General features: G+C 41.5%; 1 protein-coding gene across 7 annotated transcripts in view; it reads right to left on the bottom strand.

Moving 5' to 3' along the window:
* ABCA5 (ATP binding cassette subfamily A member 5) overlaps positions 1-25,837 on the bottom strand; it is a 57,098-nt gene that overhangs the window by 18,809 nt on the left and 12,452 nt on the right. For 2 of the 7 annotated variants that reach the window (XM_083427240.1, XM_083427242.1), the window contains exons 2-23: positions 23,870-23,988; positions 22,739-22,943; positions 21,529-21,690; positions 21,046-21,143; positions 19,385-19,614; positions 17,154-17,295; positions 15,824-16,012; positions 13,540-13,687; positions 11,846-12,014; positions 11,028-11,086; positions 10,577-10,687; positions 9,902-10,077; positions 9,634-9,753; positions 8,250-8,388; positions 8,020-8,110; positions 7,366-7,505; positions 6,610-6,729; positions 5,836-6,037; positions 4,497-4,666; positions 2,729-2,901; positions 1,763-1,900; positions 304-417 (exon numbers count right to left, since the gene is read on the bottom strand). In XM_083427240.1, coding sequence (XP_083283366.1) covers positions 304-417; positions 1,763-1,900; positions 2,729-2,901; positions 4,497-4,666; positions 5,836-6,037; positions 6,610-6,729; positions 7,366-7,505; positions 8,020-8,110; positions 8,250-8,388; positions 9,634-9,753; positions 9,902-10,077; positions 10,577-10,687; positions 11,028-11,086; positions 11,846-12,014; positions 13,540-13,687; positions 15,824-16,012; positions 17,154-17,295; positions 19,385-19,614; positions 21,046-21,143; positions 21,529-21,690; positions 22,739-22,943; positions 23,870-23,974 — 3,201 coding nt within the window. In that variant the 5' untranslated portion in view covers positions 23,975-23,988. Of the gene's footprint in view, positions 1-303; positions 418-1,762; positions 1,901-2,728; positions 2,902-4,496; positions 4,667-5,835; positions 6,038-6,609; positions 6,730-7,365; positions 7,506-8,019; positions 8,111-8,249; positions 8,389-9,633; positions 9,754-9,901; positions 10,078-10,576; positions 10,688-11,027; positions 11,087-11,845; positions 12,015-13,539; positions 13,688-15,823; positions 16,013-17,153; positions 17,296-19,384; positions 19,615-21,045; positions 21,144-21,528; positions 21,691-22,738; positions 22,944-23,869; positions 24,119-24,593; positions 25,318-25,837 lie in introns of those variants that run through there. The other 5 variants (XM_083427245.1, XM_083427246.1, XM_083427241.1 and 2 more) reach the window with 4 other exon arrangements.

Here is a 25,837-nt window from a genome sequence, read left to right as displayed (position 1 = left end):
TGCTATATTCAATAAAACTATTCCATCTTATATTACGAAGCTATCATACCTTCCTGTCGTCTAAATGTGAAGCATGAGTTAATTTTGCCCTAGCAGCAAACTCCCGAAGTTTCATATAATATGTTTGTGTCTATTATGGATTAGTACACTACAAAGTGAGATCAATTAATGTGGGTCATGAGGACAACTAGATGGCCTGATTATCTACTCATTCATATCATATTATGTTTGGCCAGATGACCGGGGGAACCAGTAAATGAGACTTATGTTCCTTTTTTAAATACTGTGGTTGAAATATATTACCTTGTGATTTTCTGCGTTCTCCATGGCAAAATATGGCGGCATCCCAGTTACAATGACTCCTAGTAACACAGCCTCAAAGTACAGAACTAGTGTGAAAACTGTGTCAGTAATTTCCTGCAAGTCAAAAGATTTCAGTGTAAGAAAAACAAAACAAAAAATCATCTGGAACATTAATTTTATGTCTGCAGACATGGAAGGGGATGTGTCCACAAATGGACTCAATCAACACCCTGTTTTTGCTGTCTGCTAGTTACTGGAAAGTTATAGAAGGGTTGTCAAACATTTGCTAGGCCACAGTACACAGCTAGATGGTTGGCTGTGTTTGGTTGGCTGTGCTCATGTGTGATATGCTTCTGAAACACGGACCACTTATAAAAGCCATCTCCCAACTCCTCAAAAGATTCCGTCAATGGTGTCTCCAAAATTTTTTACACATCACTTGGGAAGACAGGCGAACTAATGTCAGTGTACTGGAAGAAGCAGAGATCACCAGTTTTAAAGCAATGATTCTTCAACATCATCTTTGTTGGACTGGTCATGTTATGCAGATACCTGATGATCGTATTCCAAAGCAACTACTCTATTCCAAACTTAAAAATGGAAAGCGTAATGCCAGAGGTCAACAAAAGAGATTTAAAGACTGTCTCAAGGCAAATCTTTAAAAATGTAGTATAAACACTGACAACTGAGAAACACTGGCCTGCGAGCGCTCCAGTTGGAGAACAGCCTTTACCAAAGGTGTCATGGGCTTTGAAGACACTTGAACTCAGGACTCAAGGGAGACACGTGCTAAGAGGAAGGCACGCTTGGCAAATCCACACCGTGATCAACTCCCGCCTGGAAACCAATGTCCCCACTGTGGAAGGACGTGTGGATCCAGAATTGGCCTCCACAGTCACTTACAGACTCATTGTTAAAACCGTGTTTATGGAAGACTGCCTTACTCGGCTACAAGTGATCGCCAAAGAAGAAGAAAATATGTGTGCGTGTGTGTGTGCGTGCGTGTGCTTAATTCGAATAAATATAAATGGTGAAACTGCAGCAAGAAAAATATGAGGGTGGAATTAATGTTGTAGACATTCCCAGTTCTTAGCATACACACCGGTGGAGGAAGAGGAGTGTGGGGTGAGCGCACCGCCCCTGGCAGCACGATCCCAGTGGAGTGCCATTGCGGCTGTCCCCCCCACCTGCGCTGGGCGCCATGCCCCTGCAGGCAGCATGCCACACCCCCAGGACACACGCCAGCCCCGCCCCCACCTGCTCTCCGCCCCTCGGTGCTGGAGCATGAAGCTCCGCCACTGAGCATATATCTACAGGACCAGACTGGAGTGCAGTGGATCCATAAAGGAATAAAGGAGAGAAACAGGGGGGTTGCTTATCCCCAAGAAAAAAACACACCTACATTTCCCTTACCACTTCAATTTACAATTATTAGTCTTTGGGTTTTGCATTCACTTACTTGAAAGAAAGGGTTACTCCAGACATGGATCCTTTCGGTTACGTTTAAATTGTGCAGGTACAAGTTGCTAATGATATTCATCATAACAGGTAAAGAATGCACCATTGTACGGTTAAAAGCCACTGTAAACATGTAGTTCTGCAAAAAATAAAACGCAAAAATGTAAAAACTAGCTTCCAGAATCAAAAGTACACAGTTTCACAAAACGTTGAGAAAACTCAGATAATACTACTTATGGGACATCAGGCTTGCAAATACCTCTGCACGAGAATGCCCTCAGACTATCTATCATGTGCTTCTAAAAGGATTTCTCAAAGCATGTCACAACATTACAAGTTCCACTTTGACAAATGTTATAATGCAACTGCATGGTTGTTGTTGGTCAAATCACACTGCAAAAATAGTGATTAGCCATGTTACTCCCCTGTGTTTATTCCAAGGAGCAATGGCTCTAATTTGGGACTAATTGTAGGATTCTTTCTCAATTCTTAGAAGTAATCGTCCATCGCTTACAACCGGGGGAGGGATCTGTTTTTTTATGTTCTGAATGTCACTTTAATAGGCGACTCATACATTTAATAAACATTTATGCACTAAAAATAAACATTAAAAGTATTGCTTCTTTATATTTAGTACATTTCTTCCATCCCAGAATTCAGGGGCCTGTACACGGGGTTCTCAGATAACCTCCCATCCAGGCCGTGACCCAGCCTACTTGGCTTCCAGCAAGTTACTTCCATCATATTGCAACCACACGCACAACAGTTTACTTGAGCTCTCTATATCCCAAGCAGAGATGCGAGAAACCCCGGGGAAATTGGGGGGGGGGCAGGGTTCCCCCCCCCCAAAGCTGTTTGTTCCCATTTGGAAGAAAACGGGGGGGGGGAACCCCTGCCCCCATTTTTCCGGTCCCCCCCCCCAGGCCTTCCTGTCTCTAATCCCAAGAGGACCAGTATTTCTTCTCACCTTGTCATCATGCAACACGTTTAATCCTGCATTATGTGGAGCAAATGAGACGTAATCGCTGCCATTCAATGCTGTTCCGTGGGAGTCAGCTGATCCGTAGTCACTGCCATTGAGTATCTCTGTCAGAATATTCTGGCTCCTAAGAGATCTGAGGATGTCGTCAATGTTTGACCCTAGGTTAAAGACAATGAAGAGAATGATATGCCAGTATCAGGGCTGGATTTATGTTTGATGAGGCCCGAAGCTACTGAAGGTAACGGGGCCCTTTATATGTCCAGCTGTCCTTCGTCAACAACAAATTGTTGCTGTTTTTGTGTGTTGAATATGCAGTGAGGGGGGAAACTATTTGATCCCCTGCTTAATTTGCCCGTTTGCCCTCTGAGGAAGAAATGACCAGTCCATAATTTTAATGGTAGGTTTATTGTAGCTGTGAGAGACAGAATAACAACAGGAAAAACCCCAGAAACCCAGTAGCAAGATTTAAAGGGGCTGCTCACCTTTGAGAATAATGGCAGAAATCTTCATTTAAAACAAACAAAAAATACCTCCCCCTTTTCACCACCAGCTATTACAGCAGCAAGAGCTGCTTTGCCTAAACCAGGCATCCCCAACCTGCGGCCCTCCAGATGTTTTGGCCTGCAACTCCCATGATTCTTAGCTAACAGGACCAGGGGGAAGAATGGTTGTTGGTGCAAAACATGTCTGTCAGTCCAATTCGGAGGAGAGTGAATGCCCAGATTTGCTTCTGCTTTTGAGGACTGAGTTTGCCATCTGCCTGCCATGCTCCACACCAGCCACTCTTCAACCTGAACTAACACATTGTTGTTGTTGTTGTTTAGTCGTTCAGTCGTGTCCGACTCTTCGTGACCCCATGGACCAGAGCACGCCAGGCACTCCTGTCTTCCACTGCCACCCGCAGTTTGGTCAGATTCATGTTTGTAGCTTCGAGAACACTGTCTAACCATCTCGTCCTCTGTCGTCCGCTTCTTCTTGTGCCCTCCATCTTTCCCAACATCAGGGTCTTTTCCAGTGAGTCTTCTCTTCTTCATGAGGTGGCCAAAGTATTGGAGCCTCAGCTTCACGATCTGTCCTTTCAGTGAGCACTCAGGGCTGATTTCCTTAAGAATGGATGCATTTGATCTTCTTGCAGTCCATGGGACTCTCAAGAGTTTCCTCCAGCACCATAATTCAAAAGCGTCAATTCTTCGGCAATCAGCCTTCCTTATGGTCCAGCTCTCACTTCCATACATCACTACTGGGAAAACCAAAGCTTTTACTATACGGACCTTTGTTGGCAAGGTGATGTCTCTACTTTTTAAAATGCTGTCTAGGTTTGTCATTGCTTTCCTCCCAAGAAGCAGGCGTCTCTTAATTTCGTGGCTGCTGTCACCATCTGCAGTGATCATGGAGCCCAAGAAAGTAAAATCTCTCACTGCCTCCATTTCCTCCCCTTCTATTTGCCAGGAGGTGATGGGACCAGTGCCCATGATCTTCGTTTTTTTGATGTTGAGCTTCAGACCATATTTTGCACTCTCCTCTGGTCTGAAGCTCAACATCAAAACTAACACATACTATTCTTTATTTCCACTGTACATCGCAATCAATTGTATTTTATAACTTGGGTGTTTTTAATTATTTAAAAATCATTTTCATACCACCTTTCATTAAAAAATAATTCCAAGGCAGTTCACAATAAGAAAATAAAACAATATGATAAAGACGCACTTATTAAAATTGTGATTGAAATACATTATAAAATACATCTTACCTGTAGAGTTTTGAATGAGGAGGCTGGTTTTGTATTTGTGATGAGTTTCATTGGGCCTAAGAAAATATAAATCTGGGGAGAGTTTGATAGGGATCACTGCGTTTTTGAAGGAATGGTGTATAAGGAACATAAGAATCTGAATAAGAAGAAACACTGCGAATAGCAAGAATCTGAAAGAAAGGAAAGAAAAAGCATAATTAAAACGGATCCAGATTATATGTAAGTCTATTTAATAATTACTTTTCTCTAGATCAGTGAAGAGCCTAACTTGAGACTACTGTGGTGTTCAAAAGTCTTTTTATTAAAAAAAATCACAATAGATAGATAGAGAAAAAAATAGATAAAGATATAGAGTTTGTAACACTGAAATGACTTAATAATCAAAACACAGACACAAGGCATGTCTAAAGGAATGATATCATATCCTTCATCCACATTCTCAGACAGTTGCCGGCGGGCCAGCATCTTAACACATCCCACAAGCACACTGTCTCTGGTTTTCCTCTTATATTCACCCCTTAAACTCCCCCCCCCCCCAACAGCCTATCAACAGGCAGCTATCAACTTCCTATGTAAGCACAACTCCTGGGAAAATGCTGTGTTTGGCGTTGCAGCCCTTGGGATGAATAAGGTGTGCCATCCCTATTACAGTGGTACCTCGGGTTACAAACACTTCCAGTTACAGACTCCGCTAACCGGAAGTAGTACCTCGGGTTAAGAACTTTACCTCAGGATGAGAACAGAAATCGTGCAGCAGCAGCGGGAGATCCCATTAGCTAAAGTGGTACCTCAGGTTAAGACGGTTTCAGGTTAGGAACGGACCTCTGGAACGAATTAAGTTCGTAACCAGAGGTACCACTGTAGTTATTTTTGGCTTGTGGAATGAATGCTACTTGTAAACAAGAAGTTTTCCGTTCTCCCACCATTTCCAAGTGGGACTCGGGTGGTGTTTCTGTGTGCTGCTCTGGTTCACCAGAAGCGGCTTAGTCATGATGGCCATGACCCGGAAGCTGTATGTTGGCTCCCTCGGCCAGTAAAGCGAGATGAGCGCTGCAACCCCAGAGTCGTCTGCAACTGGACCTAGTGGTCAGGGGTCCCTTTACCTTACCATTTCCTTTTAAACATATATAAAGAGAAGTGGGTGTGGCGTGGTGCTCCATTCGCCACATGCTTCACCCTCTGGGGAAAAATTGGGAGCTTTTTAAACAAAGGTTGGACCTTGCCCTTCTGTCAGGGACTCTTTAGCTGCGGCTCCTGCACTGCAGGGGGTTGAACTAGACTGCCCTTGAGGTCCCTCTCATCTCTACAATTCTATGGAACACGAAGCTGAAATACTTACACCGCTGCCACTGATTTAACCTCTCGTTTTAAGTTAAGGAAGTGTACTTTCGCCATGGTAAAGACCTGCTTTTTCCAAAGAGTCTTATTGCTCACTGCACAAGATTTCGTCTCGGATAGCAGTAGTAGGCTCTGCTCTAACTCATCAATGGATTTCCCATCCATTTCCTCTTCAGCTTGCTCTGGGTTAAATACACTGAAATCTAAGGGGGAAAGAGTAGAACAGGTTGGCAATTTAGAATTTATCCCCTCTGATCAAACCACAGCACTATAAAGCTTGGGTCCACACTTATACTATGATTGTCAGTAACACCCTACATTTAAGTTTGCCACACTATACTCTGGGATTCGCATTAATTTGGCAGTGCCAAGTGCCAGGACTGTGCCCAGAGAAATGAGGTATTACTTAAAGGAGAAAACAGAAAATTCTGTTTTTGGAGGGCGGCATTGTTGGAACCAGAATCTTGAAAATCAAAAACAACTCTATACAATAGAGCAATATATTAGCCTTTGCATTAGAATGACCCAATGAGTTCAGCGGAGCTTTCCAATAAATATGGTTGGCACTGCAGTCTTAATGATCTCTCCCATGTAAATATATCATGAGAATGGGATCTTGTGCACTATTACCAGTTGCAAATACAACCTTAATAAACTCGATACTGATCATTTTTGCTGCACTGGGCTTCTTTGGGCGGAAAGATAGATCTACATTTAAATAATAATGGTGTTTTATTTTAGAAAACTAGAGAGAGCACTGCAGTTTGCTTCTCACCTGCTTGGTCGATTTCTGCTTCGACTTCCAGCTTGAGGAACACATCCTCCAAAGTCGTCATGGCTACTCCGTAAGATATGACACCCAAATGAGAGTGAGTGTCTAGATCAGCAAACAGCGCTGTAAGAAGTAGTTAAGTTAATGCTTGGAAATACATTTCTTTGCAATGATGCTCTCTTACTTCTTTAAGTTGTTCTCAGCACAACAGCAACATGGCTTGTGTTATCACTATTGTTTAAGGGAGGGGTGCACAACATCTGTGGCCCTCCAGATGTTTCTGGACTACAACTCCCATCATCCCTGATCACTGGCTATGATGGCTGGGGCTGATGGGAGCTGTAGTCCAGAAATGCGTTCATGTAAGGGACAAAAGTGTGTCTAAGGCTTGAAGCCTTGGGGGGTGTTTATTTTTGCAGGGAACTTTCCTATTACTTTCCAGAACTGCTATTTTTTGGGGGGAAAGTTGAGAGTCAGCAGTCCTCTTCCAGAATAACTGCCGTATCTTTGTTCCACATAACAGGACATAAGTCAAAGCCTGAAATAAAGGCCAAACTAGAGAGTCCAATGGGAACTTTCCTCCCCAGTGCAATTCGATGGGGTGGGGGGGTCATCCAGACTGGGACAACAATGTGGGCCAAGGTGTTAAGGCTTCTCTGCACTGGGGTCCCAATCTGAACCAATTCCTCCTGTGTCAGCAATTTATTTTTAAAAAGCCATCCATGTGATTCACTAGAAATTTCAATAGTTAAGTTATACCTGAAAATTTGTCCATGTCGTTAAAAGGTAAGGCATACACAAGCTGCTCTTCAGTCTGCTTTAACAAACTGGCTCCAGGGATATGTTGTCTGATCAAAGATGCTGTACCTTCTGTGTTACAGTACCTGTCTATGTGCATACTAAGGGGGGGGGGGATACAAAATATAAGCATTTTTTGTTTACAAAGCGAGTCTCAGTCTTGTTTTTAGAAACAATTAGGAATAACAACATACTGAAAGCTGACTTACAAGAGAAATTGTATTTTCCTAATCCAACTGAAGAACAAAATCTATAAGTATGTATCCATTTTCTAATATTCCAACAAAGCCAAAGGAAATATTAGCAGCCAGGGCCGGCCCACCCATGAGGCAAGGTGAGGTTACTGCCTCAGGCGGCAGGATACACAGAGGCAGCAGATCCCAGGGTAGATCTTTATTCCACCCTTCTTTGTTCTGATGTAGATCTTCACTCACCCGTTCTTCCCTGGGTGGGAGGGGGCATGCCATTTTGTGGTTTGCCTCAGGTGCCAAAATATCTTGGGCCGGCCCTGTGAGCAGCAATATATTGACTTCATTAGGTTTAATAGCATCTAACCCTGGGCTGGGCTGTGGCCTTTACCACACACAGTGAAACAGGCTTTCGAACTACAGATACCTCAAGCGGTAGCCAATCCCCCATTTTGTTTTAAGGAACAGAGAGGAGCCAAGGCATTTCAGCATTCCTTGAGAAATCACAGCTTTCCGATCTAGAAACAAAAGCAGAGGATACCGTCAGTTATTCCAGTTGATACAGTAATAACCAATGGAGTAAAAAGCTGGTCATATTGCCAAACACGTATTTAACAAACAAAGACCCCACTCCCCCCCAAAATGTTTTGCACTTGCCAGCAAGAATGTCTGCTTCATCCATGAAATGGGTACTGAACACCGTCACGCGATTGGCTTTTCCGTTTTTCAACAGGTTCCAAACCGTATGCCGTGAGCACGGGTCCATGCCAGCAGTTGGTTCATCTAAGAGTAATACCTGAATTATTGGCCAAGGAAAGCAATAGATTGAATATCTAGGTATTCATTTCAAATTGCCAGTGAGATTATTAGCAATAAGGCAGGCACTTATCCTCACCACCATCATACAGTCATCTCAATTCTGAGTGCTGGGGGATAGGTACCAAAAATGGCACCACTAATGTACAACAGGGAGCTATCAGCATGCTAGAGGTAATAGCTACTTGCTCCATCTAAAAGGTAAAAAAGGTAAAGGACCTCTGGACAGTTAAGTCCAACCAAAGGCGACTATGGGGTTGTGGGGCTCATCTCGCTTCAGGCCAAGGGAGCCAGCGTTTGTCTGCAGACAGCTTTCTGGGTCATGTGGCCACCATGACTAAACCGCTTTTGGCACAACGGGACACTGCGATGGAAGCCAAAGTGCACAGAAACACCGTTTACCTTCCTGCCGCAGTGATACCTATTTATCTACTCGCACTGGTATGCTTTCAAACTCCTAGGTTGGTAGAAGGTGGGACAGAGCCAACCTTCTGATCGGCAAGCCCAAGAGGCTCAGTGGTTTAGACCACAACACCACCCACATCCCCATTGCTCCATCTAATGACAAACTGATTGAGTGCCTTTCAGTTTGGATGCTCCACAAGCACTGTATTTCACTTCTCAACACTACAGGAAAAAAGCATTATAGTGCTGAGCTGCTGAGGTTCCGGGCTCGTCAACTGGAAGCTGTTAGAGGGAGAGAGAAAAACTCCCAATTGCTTATTCCTCTACTCCCCACAATTCTGGAAGCTACCAACTTATTTCCCTTAATACTGAACTTTGCAGCCCAAAAATGATTTGAAAGAGGACCCTCAACAATAGTGCTAGATACAATAGACCCTCAAGAGCACTCAGTCTCAAGATAGATGTATGGGGAGGTGGACATAAGTTTTTTGGCAAGTTGGGTATACAGAGATGGACATACATTTCCAAGAGCATTATTGAGTTCCTTGGTGGTCTATTGGTTAGGATTCAGCACTCTCACCAAGAGTGTTTATTGCAACAGGACTGGATGTAAAAATCCCAGTCAGTTCCAATAAACCACAACGCTTGGCTATTTTGTATTTTCACTTTAGAAGCAGAAATAGGATAATGAATGGGAATAATGAATATGCACTGTAAAATGTTTCTACAAATGCTTAACGGTTACATGCAAGTCAAAGAAACATCTATTTTGCATGCGGAAGACAAAATATTATGGACATTCAGTTCCGCTGCCATTTACCTTTGGATCTCCAAGAATCGCAATTCCAATTGACAGCTTCCTTTTCTGTCCTCCACTTAACTTTTTTGCTTGGTTATCTTTTATGGGCTGCATATCCAAATCTAGTAAAACTCTCTGGACCTTTAAAAATAAGGATTAAAAGTACTTAGCGGTAACCTCAATTTACTGGGACATCTACCAAGCTTGCTTAGAAAACATTAAATATAATATGTTGACCTTAATTAAATATGACTGCATGCACTGTGCAGCTTGCATCCAATTAACTCACCTCTTGTATCATATCATTGGGGGGTATCCCCTTAATTGATGCAACTATTGACAAATTTTCTTGCACTGTTAATACATCAAAAAATATATCTAACTGCTGGCAAACTCCAGTTATTCTTCTTGCTTCTAACATTTCATCTATTTCAGAAACTCTATATCCATAGATTGATGCAAAACCTAATGGGGAAAAAATACAATTAAGATAGGCAATGATGCAGAAAAGAAATCTTAAGACAAAAAATAGTAAGTGTGGACCACTGGAATTGCAGCAGGGACTTAGCTGAATAATAATAATAATAATAATAATAATAATAATAATAATAATAGTTTTATTATTTCCATCCCATTCATCTAGCTGGGTTTCCCCAGCCACTCTGAGTGGCTTACAGCGTATCTAAAACACAATAAAAACATCAAACATTTAAAACCTCCCGATACAGGGCTACCTTCAGATGTCTTCTAAAAGTTGTGTAATTCTCTATCGCCTTGACATCTGAAGGGAGGGTGTTCCACAGGGAGGGAGCCACTACCGAGAAGGCCCTCCACAGGAGTGATTCTGCACTTGTTGTTCTATGAACTAAATCAAGTAGTTCCACCTGTTTAATTATTCCTAGGAAGACTCTTTCTTTACTAGTTACCAGATCAGATAAACTAGACACATTTAGATGATATTTACCATCAGAAGGTGGACACAATCCACAAAGAATGTGCATTAAGGTTGTTTTTCCTGTTCCACTATGTCCAAGTAATGCTGTTATTTGACCCTCATATATGTCAAAGGATAAACCTAAAAAAAGGAAAGGAAAGGAAAGAAGAATGAAGTGATTTGGGGTGGGGGTGAGGGACAGAGATAAAAGCTGTAAGAAAGTGCTTCTACATGCCTCCTTATTAAATGTTCGAAACCCTGCCATACAGAGTACAGTCCCACTCACCCTTAAGAAACTATCACAACATAATATAACATATATTAGTTAATATATTTAAACATCCAGAAGAGTTAATAATCAGTGAGGTTTAAGAGAAGCTTGTTCAAGTGCTATATCATTGCTTCTGCTGTCCCTATATAATAAACAGCAGCAACCGAAGTACAAGGACTCCCACTTGTGGCAGAGGGATGAAATTCTTACTTTTTAGAGCCTCGACAGTTTCACCTTTCTTAACAAATGTTTTCTGTACACTGTTGATTCTGAAAGAAGACAAGCTAATTTTATTTTTTTTATTTTTTTATAAAAAGGTAACACAGAACTCTGGCAGAATTTCCCTAGCAAAATAAAAAGTGAACAGTATAAAGGGATCAATATTTATTTTACCATAAATAATGGTTGCTTTGGTTTGCAGTGAAAGCCTAACCTGCATATTCAAAAGAACTAGTTGGTTCACAGTAACATGCGGAAACCACTACATAACATTTCTTACACGACATTAGTTGAACCATGAAAATAATTGCTACTTGCAGTAGCTGCACATTCCAATCACTGAATCACTGCTACTTCAGACTTGCCTGATGTAAAAAAAGGTAAAGGTAAAGGACCCCTGGACGGTTAAGTCCAATTAAAGGGAACTATGGGGTGCGGGGTTCATCTCGCTTTCAGGCCGAGGGAGCTGCCGTTTGTCCACAGACAGCTTTCTGGGTCATGTGGCCACAATGACTAAACAGCTTCTGGTGCAACAGAACACCGTGACCAGTGCCAAAGCGCACAGAAATGCCGTTTACCTTCCCGCTGCAGCAGTACCTATTTATCTACTTGCACTGGCTGCTTTCAAATTGCTAGGTTGGCAGGAGCTGGGACAGAGCAAAGAGAGCTCACCCCGTCGCGTGGATTTGAACTGCTGACCAGCAAGCTCAAGAAGCTCAGTGGTTTAGTGCCATCCGTGTCCCATGCCCTGATGTATTAGTAACTGACATTAGCAACAGAAGCTAGAATGAAGCATAATCAGTCCATACCTGATAGCTTCTTTCCCCTGAAATTCAGAGGATACCGGTTCAATTATCTCATTGAAATCTAAGGTCCCGTTAATGCTGCTCTCATACAATTCTTTATAATTTCGGGTTCGCTTTAACCAAAACGATGGTTTCAGGAAGAAAAAAAAGTTTCTCCGCAGTCCATATTCTCCTGAGAAATAAAAAAAAGAGAGAGAAAGAAAGGCCTGTAAATATTAACTACAGGCTGATCAAAGCATATCAATGCTAGGTGCTTTTATGTTCACTGATTTCCAATTATGGCTTTTTAGATAGCTGAGAAAACTGTAAGGTTTATTCGGGGTTTAGGTCTTTATTAAGGAAAGTTTGTCAGTACTACAGAGCATGCACGTCCTTCAATTATCAGCATAAACTAATGCCCAGTTGCTCTGCTCAAATGAATCAGGAGGTATGTATAGAGTATTTGCCTTTTCTGAACCCAACAGAAACACATATTTGGAAGTATTTATGGAACCATTTTGAACAGCTGCCTGGGAAAGTTGTTTCAAATTTATTTACGTTCTCGCAACACGGCCATGCAAATTTCACCCCACAGACTGGGCCAACCTAGGGGGTAAGAGCGAGAGGCAAAAACTAGCAGTGGGTAGTGCCCATTTGGATTAGTAGGACGGGAGACAGGGAGGTCAACAGCAGGTGGCGCCAAAGCCAAGCAGAGCCAACTAATTCCACTCTTGCCCCCATCCTCCTCCCTGCCGAGTTCTGCAAGTGCAGCACTGAGACTAAGGAGCAGCAGGCTGGCAGACAGTGCCACCCCCAGGACAGGCTGTAAGGCGGGGGGGATGGGGACTGGCTGATGGTAGACTGAGTTGGTGGAGAAGAGCTCCATTTGCCCTAATGGACCAGCCTCCATTGGCAACAACCAATCAGAACTCAGTTGTCTCAAGTCCATGCTATATTTGGATCTAAGATACAGAGGAAACTGAAGGTAAAGGTGTTCAATCTTAGGAAACGCAAATGGCTGTTGATTCAGTCCCCACCATGACAGTGTAAATCAAAAGAAGGTTCTTTTCCTTTTCGCCAGGGCTAATGAAGACCAAACAGAGGTTCATGCTGGTGTTGGCAGATAGCAAACTATCACGTGTCAGCATACATGCCTCTCAATTCCCAAACAATCTCTTTTTAATTACAGTTGCCAGTTTATGCACTTGCACCGAGAGTGTACACACTGCATAGTCACCTGCTAAGCAAAGCTAAAAGAACCACATAATTCTGGGGCATGTGCAAAGGCCCCAGCCCATCCAAGCAGTAACAACAGATTCCCACCCAGGCAACTTATCAGGCACACCAGCTTAACTCCAGTAATGCATTTGTGTCAAATGCCTTCGGACAGTTGTTTGGGAATACACATCTGCTGTCTGTGCAGCTGCACAATGCTTTGCATTGCACAATACTGGTGGTGCATATAAATCCTTCTTTCACCCACGAGCATCTCTGGCTCAAGATCCAGGGGTGGAATCCTATCTGTGCTTTCTCATTCTCTCTTATGAAGGATGGGGATAACCCACTGAACAATTTCCCACTTAACTATTAGAACAGGGATGCACCTATACAGGTGGGCATTGAACCGACCGGATGTTGTCCTACCAGATGCTACCAACTTTATGCTGTGTTAGGCAATGTTTAGAACGTACGTGCGTGTATGCTAAAACCAATCATACCTGGAATCACCTGATCCAGGTAAAGTGCTAGGAGTAGATAAAGCATGCTGTCCAGGGCCAATAGTGAAAGTGCAATAACTAGAGGGTAAGGACCATGGCTTAAATTTGAGAAAAGGCTTCCTTCTTCATAATCTTCCAGATGCATCACCTGCAAACAAATACAGAAGTTATAGTAATCCAGTGTATTAATCCAGCGTATTTTCTTTTAATTCTTGAATGATTCTGTGTACATTGCAGCAGCCTTTGGCTATGTGCAATAAAACTGACTGACTATAGAAGTTATAGATACTATGGAACAGAATTACTTTATTTAATATTATCAGGGGAACTTTTCTAACTGGCCATCAAGGCAGCCCTGTTTAGGGAAGTTTTTAATGTTTTGTCGTGTTTTTAATATTCTGTTGGGAGCTGCCCAGAGTGGCTGGGGAAATCCAGCCAGATGGGTGGGGTATAAATAAATAAGTAAATGAAGAAGAAGAAGAGGAGGAGGAGGAGGAAGAAGACGATGATAATGAAGAAGTTACAGTTGTTATTTGTGTGAAACTGGACACACAACACCCTGCATTTTTGAGAGGAAACAATGAGCTTCAAAATGAACCATTAATGACTGTTGCAGGTAGAGTGAATGCCATCCCATGGGGAACAGAGTAAGCACATGTTCCACGGGAAATGAGAGCTTGAACATTGCCCCTGTAACAGGAATGGTGAACCTCCAGACCATGATATCATTTCACCCAGACCTCAGCGGCCTCACCTCAAGCCATGCCTGCTCTGGTCAGCCTAGCAGCGATACAACAGGAGAGGGGACCAGAATACCTCTACCACAGTTGGGAGTGGGGAGTGCAACTTTGCAACTTCCCCAATTCCCATGGCTTCCTTGGCTGCCTCCTCTTGGCTTGTAGCGCCGTGAGGAAAGCAGGGATGTAAACAAGCACACTAGCCCAAGCAACAAAGGCCACAATGCCACACTCAACCCCCCCACATTCCATGACTGAGAATCCAAGCCAGGCAGCTGGCCTGTCTCTACTTAGCTTTGCATAAGAGAGGGAGTGGTAGAGGAGAATAGAAGGGTGTGAATGTGCACTTATTCTGGTCCTACCTACCGTATTTTGCTGGAATGCAGACCCTAGCAGGTTCCAGCTGAGGTTACTCAGAACATGGAAGGAGAAAGGTTTATATAGTGCATGGGTGGTGAACCTAACCACTGACTATCTTGGGAAAAGGTTAGCAGTCACATTTTTACAGCGGCAAAACAGTACACTTAGTACGAATGTTTACAGCAGAAACCTCCTTTCGGAGGGCTATCTATGTTTGTTGTTTTTGCTTAAGTCCTCTGGCACCTTAAAGACTATTACGATGATGATGATGATTTAAATTTGTATACTGCCCTTCATCTGAAGATCACAAGATAAAAATACAAAATGAGAACACAAAATACATAACAAAACAAAAACAAAAACAAAAACCATTAATTCTCCTACATCAATAATTGTGGGGACACATTATTATTGGTTTGTAAACTAGCAAAAGGAAAAGGCTAATTAGAGCGATGCAAATGACAGGAAGCCAGTGTAATTTGTCCCAGAGGAAAAAAAAATGCTTTAGGACATATCCCAGGGTTGTTGAGCTATTTGGGGGGAAGTTGTTGACATTTGGCCGGTTTTCCGAAATTCCCCTGGGACACTAGTTGAAATCCCGGACGCGTCTGTGAACATCCTATTCCTAACTCCATTCAGGAGTAGGGCTGATGTCAGGCTTTAAACAAGCCTTTAAAATACAAGTTTGACTAGGTCATGTGACTGAGCTCAAAGGAGTTTGGAATAACGCTAAGTCTTCCCCTGCCCTGCCCCTACCATACCCACAGAATGCCCTTGGGGGGGGGGGGACTTATCCTGACCTGACTTCAATTCAGCAGGTTTCAGCTGGCTATGGGACTTATACTGGCATATCTCCAGCTGAGCCAAGATGAGGGAATTCAACTTGCATAGCCCTGGCTGAGCCCAAGATCCAGCTATTCCAAATTTACTCATCCTTGAGAGTGCTGGGTGTGGGTTGCAGATTTATTCTGGCTCTGGTCCCCGCAAAATATCTGCCAATGTAAGCTATGAGAAAACCATTGATAATAAACAAGCAACATGTTCACTGCAAGTTTAAGAAATGACAACTCCGTGTCACACATTTTTTACACTGAGGTGAAATCTTATTATCCTATTTAAGCGATAGTGAAGTTACTATTCATGGAAACCCATATACCAGCACTGATTAAATAGGAAACTTTACTAACCTGTGCAACACCAACCAAAAATGTGCACTGACACAGAGGACTTAGTAACCAGACATATGACTTTGGAAAATCCTCCAGCAGAACAACTGTCAGGCCCACAAAACCAAAAGCCAGGGTGGTCAGAAATTCAACCGTACCGACATATTTTGATTTTTTGAAGAGAGGGGTCAGCATAAATGCAAAGAAAACCTGAACAGAAACAGAACATTTATTTCAGTGCACAAGAAACCTCGATTAAAATTGCTGAAATCATAATTTGTGTAGACAATCTGGAACAATTACAACGTATTGCTCTCTTAATATCTATAATGTACCTGATCCAAGAAATCAACTGGCCATCATCCTGAGGATCTTTTCCTAAGAGTGTTATAGCTTTTGATATGCTGGCTGAATTTGCACATGATGTTAAACCATTGTTTACTGTGTGCATGAACAGAAATGAGCCCACACAAAAACCTGGGGTCGCATGCTAAGGACTTTGCCAGAGTTACATTTCATTTTTGACAACTTGTGGCTTGTCATGACATGCAAACGAGGAATCGTGGTTTGAAATGGACAGTGATTAGATAAACAAGCCAGCTTCATAGCCTATTGTTTGAAGATGTTTGTTCTGAAACTGAAAAACCAAAACCCCTGGCCTCACAGGAGGCAGATGATAAATTTGTAAATAAATTAATCTTAGTATCCACAGAGTGCATTCTGCTACCCACCATTGATTTATTTAAATGCCTGCAAGCATCAAGAAACAATAAATCAGGCATAGGCAAACTAGGCCCTCCAGATGTTTTGGGACTACAATTCCCATCATCCCTAACCACTGGTCCTGTTAGCTAGGGAGTTGTAGTCCCAAAACATCTGGAGGGCTGAGTTTGCCTATGCCTGCAATAAATTGTTTAAAAATCAAAAGACTTAAAACACTCAGAAACTACTGGAATAATCCAGGTCCACTAAAAATCAGTGGTAATGTTTCCAAGATGAACTGCACCCTTGGCTAATGGATAATTAATAACTCTTTAAAAGCTGCCAGCTTAAAATAGGACTGCAGTGAATAAGTAATGCAGTTCATTCTAATACCAGGGAAGGGTTATGTGGTAAGTAGCCATTTGAATACATTCAACAGCAAATGAAAAATAATGTCTCCCAAAATGTATAAGCAAATGTAACTATTCAGGACCTCTTATGTCAAAGAGGTAGGGTACCTACTGCTATTCACAGCAGAGGGAAAAAACACATCATAAACAAATCGTTTATGCCAATATAGCAAGAAGGACTCCAAAACACAGTACTCTCAATATACTGACAATGAGCACGAACACATACACACACTTACGGAAGATATTCCATATAGGAAAAAAAGAAGAAATATCACAAAGCTGCTACTTTTGGGAAAGAGCGAAGAGAATGTTGCAATGACCGACATGAGAAGGGACATGACAAATATCAGACTGGTATACAGTAGGACCCAAGAAAGCCTAGAAAGAGGAGAAACACAATGAAAGTTCATGAATTTCAAGGTCATCTGTACAGATAAAGATACTTTTTCTGTGAGTCCTTTGAATGGTCATCTGGGCACGTCTCAAACCTGGTTTCTGTACCTGAGAAGAGCAAGTTGGGAAATTTCTAGGACGGCCAAAGCCTTCCAATCTCGGTTCTGATATAGTTTGGGGCTAAAATTGCCTTTGCCAACTATCTACGCTAGATAATAGACAGGGAAGTAATGGGGTCCCTCTTAGTTCTACTAGAATGCTCAGTGGCTTTTTATGTCATTGGCCATTATGTCCAACATTTGGCTTGGAGAAACCATTTTTCAGTGGCTTCAGTCCTGCTTGGTGAAGTGTCCCCAGAAGGTGGTTTGGGGGGACCACCGTTCACCCCTTTGGCATTGGCCTATTTTGTCCCTCATACTATTTAGCATCTTCACGAAGTCACAGGAAATGGTGGGCCAGGGATTTTGACACCCAGCAATATTTCTCCATTTCATCTAAAGCCAAAAAGGTTCTACATCATTGTTGGGGGCTGAACGTAGGCTAACAAACCAGGGCTGGAACAAAACAAGACAAAATTACTGTTGGCCAACCTGAATACAGTTGGACTTACTTTTGAGTAAACATGCAAAGGATCGTGTTAGAAGAAATTTTGTAAGGGAACTGTCAGAGGGAAGTTATCAATGCTGTTATTGTAAGAACAGCCAGAAGAGATCCGAACTGGAAGGTGCTTGCCCTGTGTCTCAATTCACTGCTCTATCCAAACAGAAGGGTAGTTCTAGGAAAATCCTGAACTTGCCCAACATAGGTGCAGAACTCAGATGTGATACCCCAGAGACCATGAAGAACAACAAACTGAAGCCAAATGCAATACATGCTACTCAATGCTGCACGAAGTGATAAGGCCCTAAAATGAGCCCTCGCGTGAATCTCAAATGAATGGAGCACATTGTGGCACAGATATTGAAATGAGTTCAATAACATTTTAATCCAAAAGGTTCTAAAGTACATAATTCTTCCGAACTCTTTCAAAACAGCTGTCTCAGAAATTCTGCCAATGTATCTAATCCTTTGCCAACTATCTGTGTCGGCCCAGTATACCTGAACGAGTGTCTCCACCCCCATTGTCCAAGCCGGACACTGAGGTCCAGCTCCGAGAGCCTTCTGGTGGTTCCCTCACTACGAGAAGCAACATTACAGAGAACCAGGCAGAGGGCCTTCTTGGTAGTGGCACCCTCCCTGTGGAACGCCCTCCCATCAGATGTCAAAGAAATAAACAACTATCAGACGTTTAGAAGACATCTGAAGGCAGCCCTGTTTAGGGAAGTTTTTAATGACTGATGTTTTAATGTATTTGTAATCTTTTGTTGGAAGCCGCCCAGAGTGGCTGGGGAAACCCAGCCAGATGGGTGGGGTATAAATAATAAATTATCATCATCATAATCATCATCCTTTGGCTCAAGATAAGGAAAACAACTTTGATGGGGGTGGGGGCGGGGAGAGAGAGGTTTCCTTTCCAGACCTCTCCACAACAGAGGAACTGCAACCGTCAGAACTAACCCTGCCCCCCAAGACCAGGGCTACATAATGGTACGCAATCTAAGTGTTAGTTGACCTCTGGAAATGAGGTATAAGATCCTGGCCTGGGGAAACAGTTTGCAAGGCCTCTTGGAATTCATATTGAGCAAAAGGGTGGCAGCATCATCAGGATAATAGGCTTTTCTTTACCATGTACCATTGGATCCATTTTGGAGCCTTTGGCAGAGCTCATATCAATAATGGCGGCATATGAAAAATCAACAATGGCTTTGAGAGTAAGCTAAGCCCTTGTGATCCGTTTGTCCATGTTTGTGGTAGGAGGAGAAATGCTCGAGGTAAGTCTCCTCCAGACAAACCACATGCTGTAAACCACGCTAACCCAAACCACAGCTTAGCTCAAAGTAGCAGGATTAGAAGGAGCAAAGCAGCTATGATCTCGTCTCTGAGAGCCTACGCAATCACACTAAAACATGGCTTTGGCTTTGCATTACTATCCATGCTGTTTACTTAACACCGAAGAACTAAGGCACATACATACCAAAAGGCAGTGTCGTGGAGACCCATGATCATTAAAAATTCTTTCAATTTCTTCTCCTTTTCTGCCACGATATGAATTGCCAAATAATAACCAAAGGGGGAAAAGGCAATTACTAAATAAATTAAAATGATTGCACGAGGGAAATTGTCTATTTCCATAATGGCAGACTCTCCCATCATGACAGCGTTTGTTAGTTTCAGGTCTTCCAATAGCGAATGATTAGTCTTCAGCTAAAAAAGAAAGAAAGAAAAGGAAGGGAATGTTAAAATCAGTTTCTATGCTGCCCCTATTAAGTAAACTTTAATTCCAAAATCATTAAAACAAATATAACAATATGTGTGCTTTAACCTAGTTTAGTAATCCAGCTAAATCCCATGGAACTCAAACGTTTTTGAGTTTCACAAAACTGATTTCTTAAATGCTTGCTTGCTTTATCTATTTCACTCTATGAATCTTGGGGTTCTTGAGCAGAGGAAAAGTCAAATAAATTAATAAAAAATGAATTTCAGACAGAAAACATGTCCATACTACAACCTGTGACGCTGCATTATCACCAACTTTTCAGGTTTTCCAAAAACTGATTCATATCTATGTCAAAGCATTCCTGGAACTAGTTCAACATGCCAAAATCCACTTAAAAACAAAACAAAACAAAACAAAACAAAGAACGGCCTTATTTTATTTTTGTTTTATTTTACCCATATAAACCAAATAGCAAAATAGAACTTCATGAGACAAGCACATGAAAACTAAACCAAACCAAAACTGGCATGGGATGTTACATTCACAAGCAAAAATGATAAATGCTCAGAAAGCATCCATACAGTGCAGTCATTAGAAGTAAGTTCTTTTTGAGTTCTGTGAGATTCTTAAGTGCTTTGTTGTGTTTATGGGCTTCCAGTCTTGCTTCCATGTCCAATTCAAAATGCTGTTTTTGACATGATGGCGGAGTGATGTATAGAAAATTGCATTATGTGAGACATTTACCTGTGGGTAAATGTTTCATGTAATATAATTTTCCTGTGTTTGTTTTTTTGAAAGGGAAACAAAGGCCACCTTTTTTGCCTCTGTTTGGTGAGATTTTATCGAATACATAAAAAAATCAAAAATTACACTTGTCCCTTCTCCAAGCTTCTCAAGAAATTTGGGATAAGTAACATCTAATTGGTTGAAAAATTTTCTTGATGTAATACAGAGCCTTTTATTCTTGGTTCTCCTTGTGCCTCTAATGGTTTCAGTTATAGGTTGATGTTTCTGCATATCTTGTAAGTCATGTGTGCCATACCTCTTGTTTTCTCATTTCTTATGATGGTACTCTCCACCTACCTGTCTGCTGTATCTTATAAAAAATATCCAGTTAACCAACTTTATCGACACATAACACAGTTAATGTTGCTTGCATGTATATCCACAATACCCATTTGGGTGGACGTATATGGAGGGCTAACCATTGGCCTTGATATCTTTATAGAAATCATCATATACACTTGATTGATAGTCACCATGAAGGCAAATGTTATTGCCGTTCATTTGAGCAAAAGCCCTCCATTATGTGAAATGCCTTACAATGCAAGGAAGAAAGTGCAATGATTTTTAATATATCAACTCTTCTTGAACAACAATGATTCAGGGCATTTCACATTCTCATTCTTTTCATTTACCTGTATAATTGCTGCATCAATACTGATCTGTAGAGCAGTGAATCCATTGCGCCAGTACGTTTCAGCTTCACATATCTTGGAAGGGCTTGGGCAGCTGGCTGTGGAAAAACAAATTCTAAGATGAGAAACCTAAACTTTCTCTGTTAATTAGCCAAAAGCAAAAAGGCTGACATAAATTCTGATGACAAAACCCTATGAATTTGTTTTATTGTCACCGAGCTAGATTTTGCCCAGTGATTCTATGCTATGGGAACAAAAATGTGGGTTTGGTTGTCTTATTTAATGCACTCTTCTACTTAAACACTTCAAAGCTTCAAAAAATACATTCAATAAAATAACAAAGAAAAAGCATCAGCAAAAAGATTAGCAGTTGCTCAACCAAAAACAACTGTCTTGAAAATTACTGTTGCAAGTTGCTCCCATGACTAAAGCTGTAATATTATAAGGGGTACACATACATACATACATACATACAGGTATTACCTCTGGATTCCATATAAATTGCAGATACTGGAACCTTTGCAGGAGGAAATCTGAGATGGTAGGACATAGAATCCTTGAAAATTACACCCACAAATTTTCGAGGGTTACGAAGATTAGCCTCTTGCATTCCTTCCTCACTTAGAAATTCTTCTGTAATTATTCCTGCAAAATATAAAAGTCTCTCTTAGCTACTCTCAACTATGGACATCTATATAAACAGGAGGACAATTCAGTACATTAGATGCTGCCTCATTTGTTAGCCCACAGCCTAGAAGGCCTTTTTTGTTTTTGTTTTTACAAATACCGGTATGTGCTGGAAAGGGCAGCTCTAGCTTTTCAGGCAGCATGGGAACCCCTGAAGTTATTCAAAGCAACCGACAGCAAAGTGAAAATTGTAAACTCGTATGAATATCATGTCCTATACATAAGCCTAGCAACTGTATGCTTCAAAAATAGAAAAGTACTTTTTCCGTGGACCGATTCTATAGATTAGGGCTCTGAGCCCCTGGCAAATGAAGTGCAAGTGTTTTCTACACAAGCAACTGGAAATATAATGGCAGAGCCCAGATCTTTTGCTCTCAAGTAACATAAAGCATGGGGGGCAGGTCACTTAAGACTCAGGATGCCAATGTCCCTGGAGGGATATTCACCCAGTTTTTCCAATAGGAGAAAGACAAATCTTGAACTTGTTTTCTTTGTTCCTGGAAGGTATAACTGCTATGTGGCTTATTAATGTGATTCAGGCAGTGGCACAGGAAAAGTAGTGAAAACTCCCTTGGTATCCAGCAATGAGAACACTGTATAGTAGGAAGATGTATTCTTCAGGGCCTCTGAGGCAGTCTTCTAACATCAATGACAAGTTGAATAGTGGGAAACAATGGAGAACAGCACATTGCGAGATAAGATTCTAGTGAGAGAGAAAAGAAACCTTCCTCCTTAAATATGTCTGTCTGAGCCCTTATATGTCGCTGAGCTGGATGCAAGAGGGATTCAGTAGTCGTGTAGGATTAGATACTATGAACAAAATGTGAAGTCAAAGGCTTTGAGAATGTAGTGTTTACACAGGAGAAACACTCTTCCATGCAGAAAACGTACTCGATAAATCATTCTGATAGCTGCATCTGCCAAGTAAATGCAAAGGGAAACGGCAAAACACGTTTACGGAACAAACAAAGAACAAAAAAAAGAGTAGAATGAAAGCTCGCAATACCTTCTGTAAAGTATTCTGCAGACATTTTGTGCATGATTTTTCTTGTCTCATCATTCGCTGGTGTGTAGCCAACAATTAAGTCAGAGATGCTGGAGTGATCCACAGAATAAAGATCAGAATCAGGCACCTCATCATATTTCTTGTTTGGATACATCATGCTCATTAATATTAGCCAAAATAAAAAGAAAAGTGGAAGTAGGACTTCCTGCACAAATGAAATGAATAAGTTAAATGGGTAACAGTAACTAACAGTAGCCACCTAAGGCTGCATTCCTGTACCTAACCCCATGGTAGGCAATAAGCTTAAATATGCATAATAAACAGGACTGTACCCTTTGCACAAACTTGCTCAGTATAAAAGAGGTACATCAAATTAATCAACATTATTCAGATAAATTCAAAACCCTTAGAAGCAAATAATCATGACTAGTGGGTACAGCATCTCAACAGACTTAAATGAGAACCAGCGGGAGGGAAATTTGTTACACCAAGTCTGGGGTTGGTGCAAAATTGCTCTGTCAACAGCTACACCCACTGCAGATTGAAAGGGTATAGGATATGGCATGTCTATTCTACTCTAGCAGCACCCATGTCCTTTGCATGATTCTGCCCCATTCTGGCAGTTCCATTGGCAAATGCTCTTTGCAGAACAGCTCTTGGTCTACAGCATTGCTCCTAATATTGTCTCGCAGTCAGTGTGCCCTTGATGATTCATAATAACAAAAAGCACAGTCAGCTGCAGCATGGGTAGAAAAGCACCAAGGCTTCTCCTGAGATTGTGGCAGTACTGAAATGACGGTGTGATTATAGCAATTCACATGGTTACACTGTTTTCCTACTGAGCTCATGATAATCATCGTATACACTCCTTATACTTGCAAGTTCCACTTTTTAGAAAACGTGGAGCACAAAGGATTAAAATTGGCTAACTAAAACACTGCCTTTAGCATAGCCCATCACATTTAAGCAATTTTGTTTTTTGATGAAGGGACCCAAGGGCAAATCTGAAAGATCTTTGTAAAACACAGCCCCAAGAATTAAAGAAATGCCGTTAAACCTTCAGCAACATTTTCAGATAAATCTAGAAAACACAGACAGCCATAAACATTAGAATACTGCTGTTCAGCTCACCTGAACACTGCTCTTTTTCGTCCTCCATTTAACTAGGCAGTTCTTATATAAAAGAGCTCTGGTTTGTCGCCACACTCCCACATGTCTCGGAGCATCTGTAGGCATTTTTCACACGTGGCCTGAAAAGCAAGCAAAAAGCATGAGGCGTGCTACATAAAATGAATTTGTACCTTTTAAATGCCCAATGTGCATATTATTAATTGTAGAATAATGAGCAGGCTCTTACAGGAGCTTTGAATAATTTCATAACTACCCAAGGCTGCCTTCCATAAGAGTTTTCCATCAAAGATTCTACACTATTTTGAGTCATTTATTACAAAATTCAATTATTATTTTTTTGTAAATGTCAAATGGGGCCGGGGGTGAATCACATATTTTAAGCAGGACATCACAGCAACTAAGAAACTAAGGGAGCAATCAAGAAAGAATAATTTAAAAGTCTAAATTGGAGGGGTAAATGAGGGGAACCTTGGTAGAAGTAAAAAACCTTTTGGTATCATAGCATAGGGCCTGTGGAAGTTTTAAAGACAAATATGGGTGGTGAACACAAAAAGGGTCCGTATCCCCACACTTTAGTTAATTTTGTGATGAACAAACAACCCTCCAAATCCAGATTTTATAACACTATATTTATTTAGCAAAATTCCATCAAGCTTTATGTTTGCACATGATTAGAAATACTCTTCTCTCCAGCCAGCTTTGCAAGCACAGGAAAAGCTACTACAGTGGTTCTCGGTTCTCGAACATCTCCATTGATGAAAGTTTTGGAACCCAAACACCAAAAACCCAGAAGTAAATGCTTCTGTTTTCGAATGCGCCTCAGAAGTCAAACAGCTTCCGCTGAGTGTTTTTCAATTTTCTCAACTGAATTTGCAGACAGCCCTTTGCGCCTCAGTTTTCGAACGTTTCGGAACTTGAACGGTCTTCTGGAATGGATTACGTTTGAGAACCAAGGTACCGCTGTAAAACTGGACTTAACAATACTAAAAAAAAAAAGGGCCCCAATGTTACCGGGACATCCCAGATTTACATAAGCAACCCCAGCTTCTGAAAGTAATCCTAGATGTCCCATTTTGGCCAACACCACCACTGCCACAGTCTCCACCTGTGCTGGTGCTGCCCTAGCCAAGGCTCTGGGCTTTTCCAGAAGCGTGCTGACAACACACTTCTGCTGCACCACGAACTCCACCTCTACCGCATCATACAATACAATAGTCTTTATTGTCACTGTCCCATATAGAACAACGAAATTGAAAATCTACATCAGAAATTCAGAAACCAACAAGCCTGCTATCTCAGCCTGCTTAGCCCACTAAAAACTCTGATACCCCATAATTAAATACAATATACTCCCATAGAGACTACCTTAACACTGCATTTAAAACCCAAATCACATTTGAATAGAAACTGTTTCTCAGGCGGCTAGTCCTAGTCTTTATAACCCTGTACCTTCTTCCAGAAGGCAGAAGCTGAAAGAGATCATTTCCAGGGTGCGCACTATCCTGCGCTATCTCTGCAGCTTTCTTGTGGCACCTGGAAGCATAGATTTGACCCAAGGAGGGAAGAGTGCACCCAATTATTCTCTCCGCAGTCTTTGCAACCCTGGACAGCATTGTTTTTCCCCTGACCGTGCATCGTGGTCTTTGCCTGCATCGTGGTCTTTTTTTTTTTTTATAAATTTTTTTATTGCGTTTCTTTCCATAATTTTATAGGTTTATAAACAAATAAAGTAGTTACAAGAAACAAATTTTCTCTTTTTTAACAACAAAAACAAAATAAAACTTGGACTTCCCCACCCCTTCCGATTCTGCGTTCTTTGCATTAACAATGTCAGCATTTTGTTACCTTATTTCATACCTTGTTGTAACTTTCGAATGTTATGTATCCAAATACAATATATTATATCTCAATTTCAATACCTTTAAAATAAACATAACATATTCAATTTAAATTGTCTCCTTTTCTCTT

This window comes from Podarcis tiliguerta, assembly GCF_965153285.1.
Source record: "Podarcis tiliguerta genome assembly, chromosome: 2".
In the NCBI taxonomy this organism is placed as follows: Eukaryota; Metazoa; Chordata; class Lepidosauria; order Squamata; family Lacertidae; genus Podarcis; species Podarcis tiliguerta.
The sequence above is the reverse complement of the archived record's forward strand: the minus strand, read 5'-3'. Positions and strand labels throughout refer to the sequence as shown.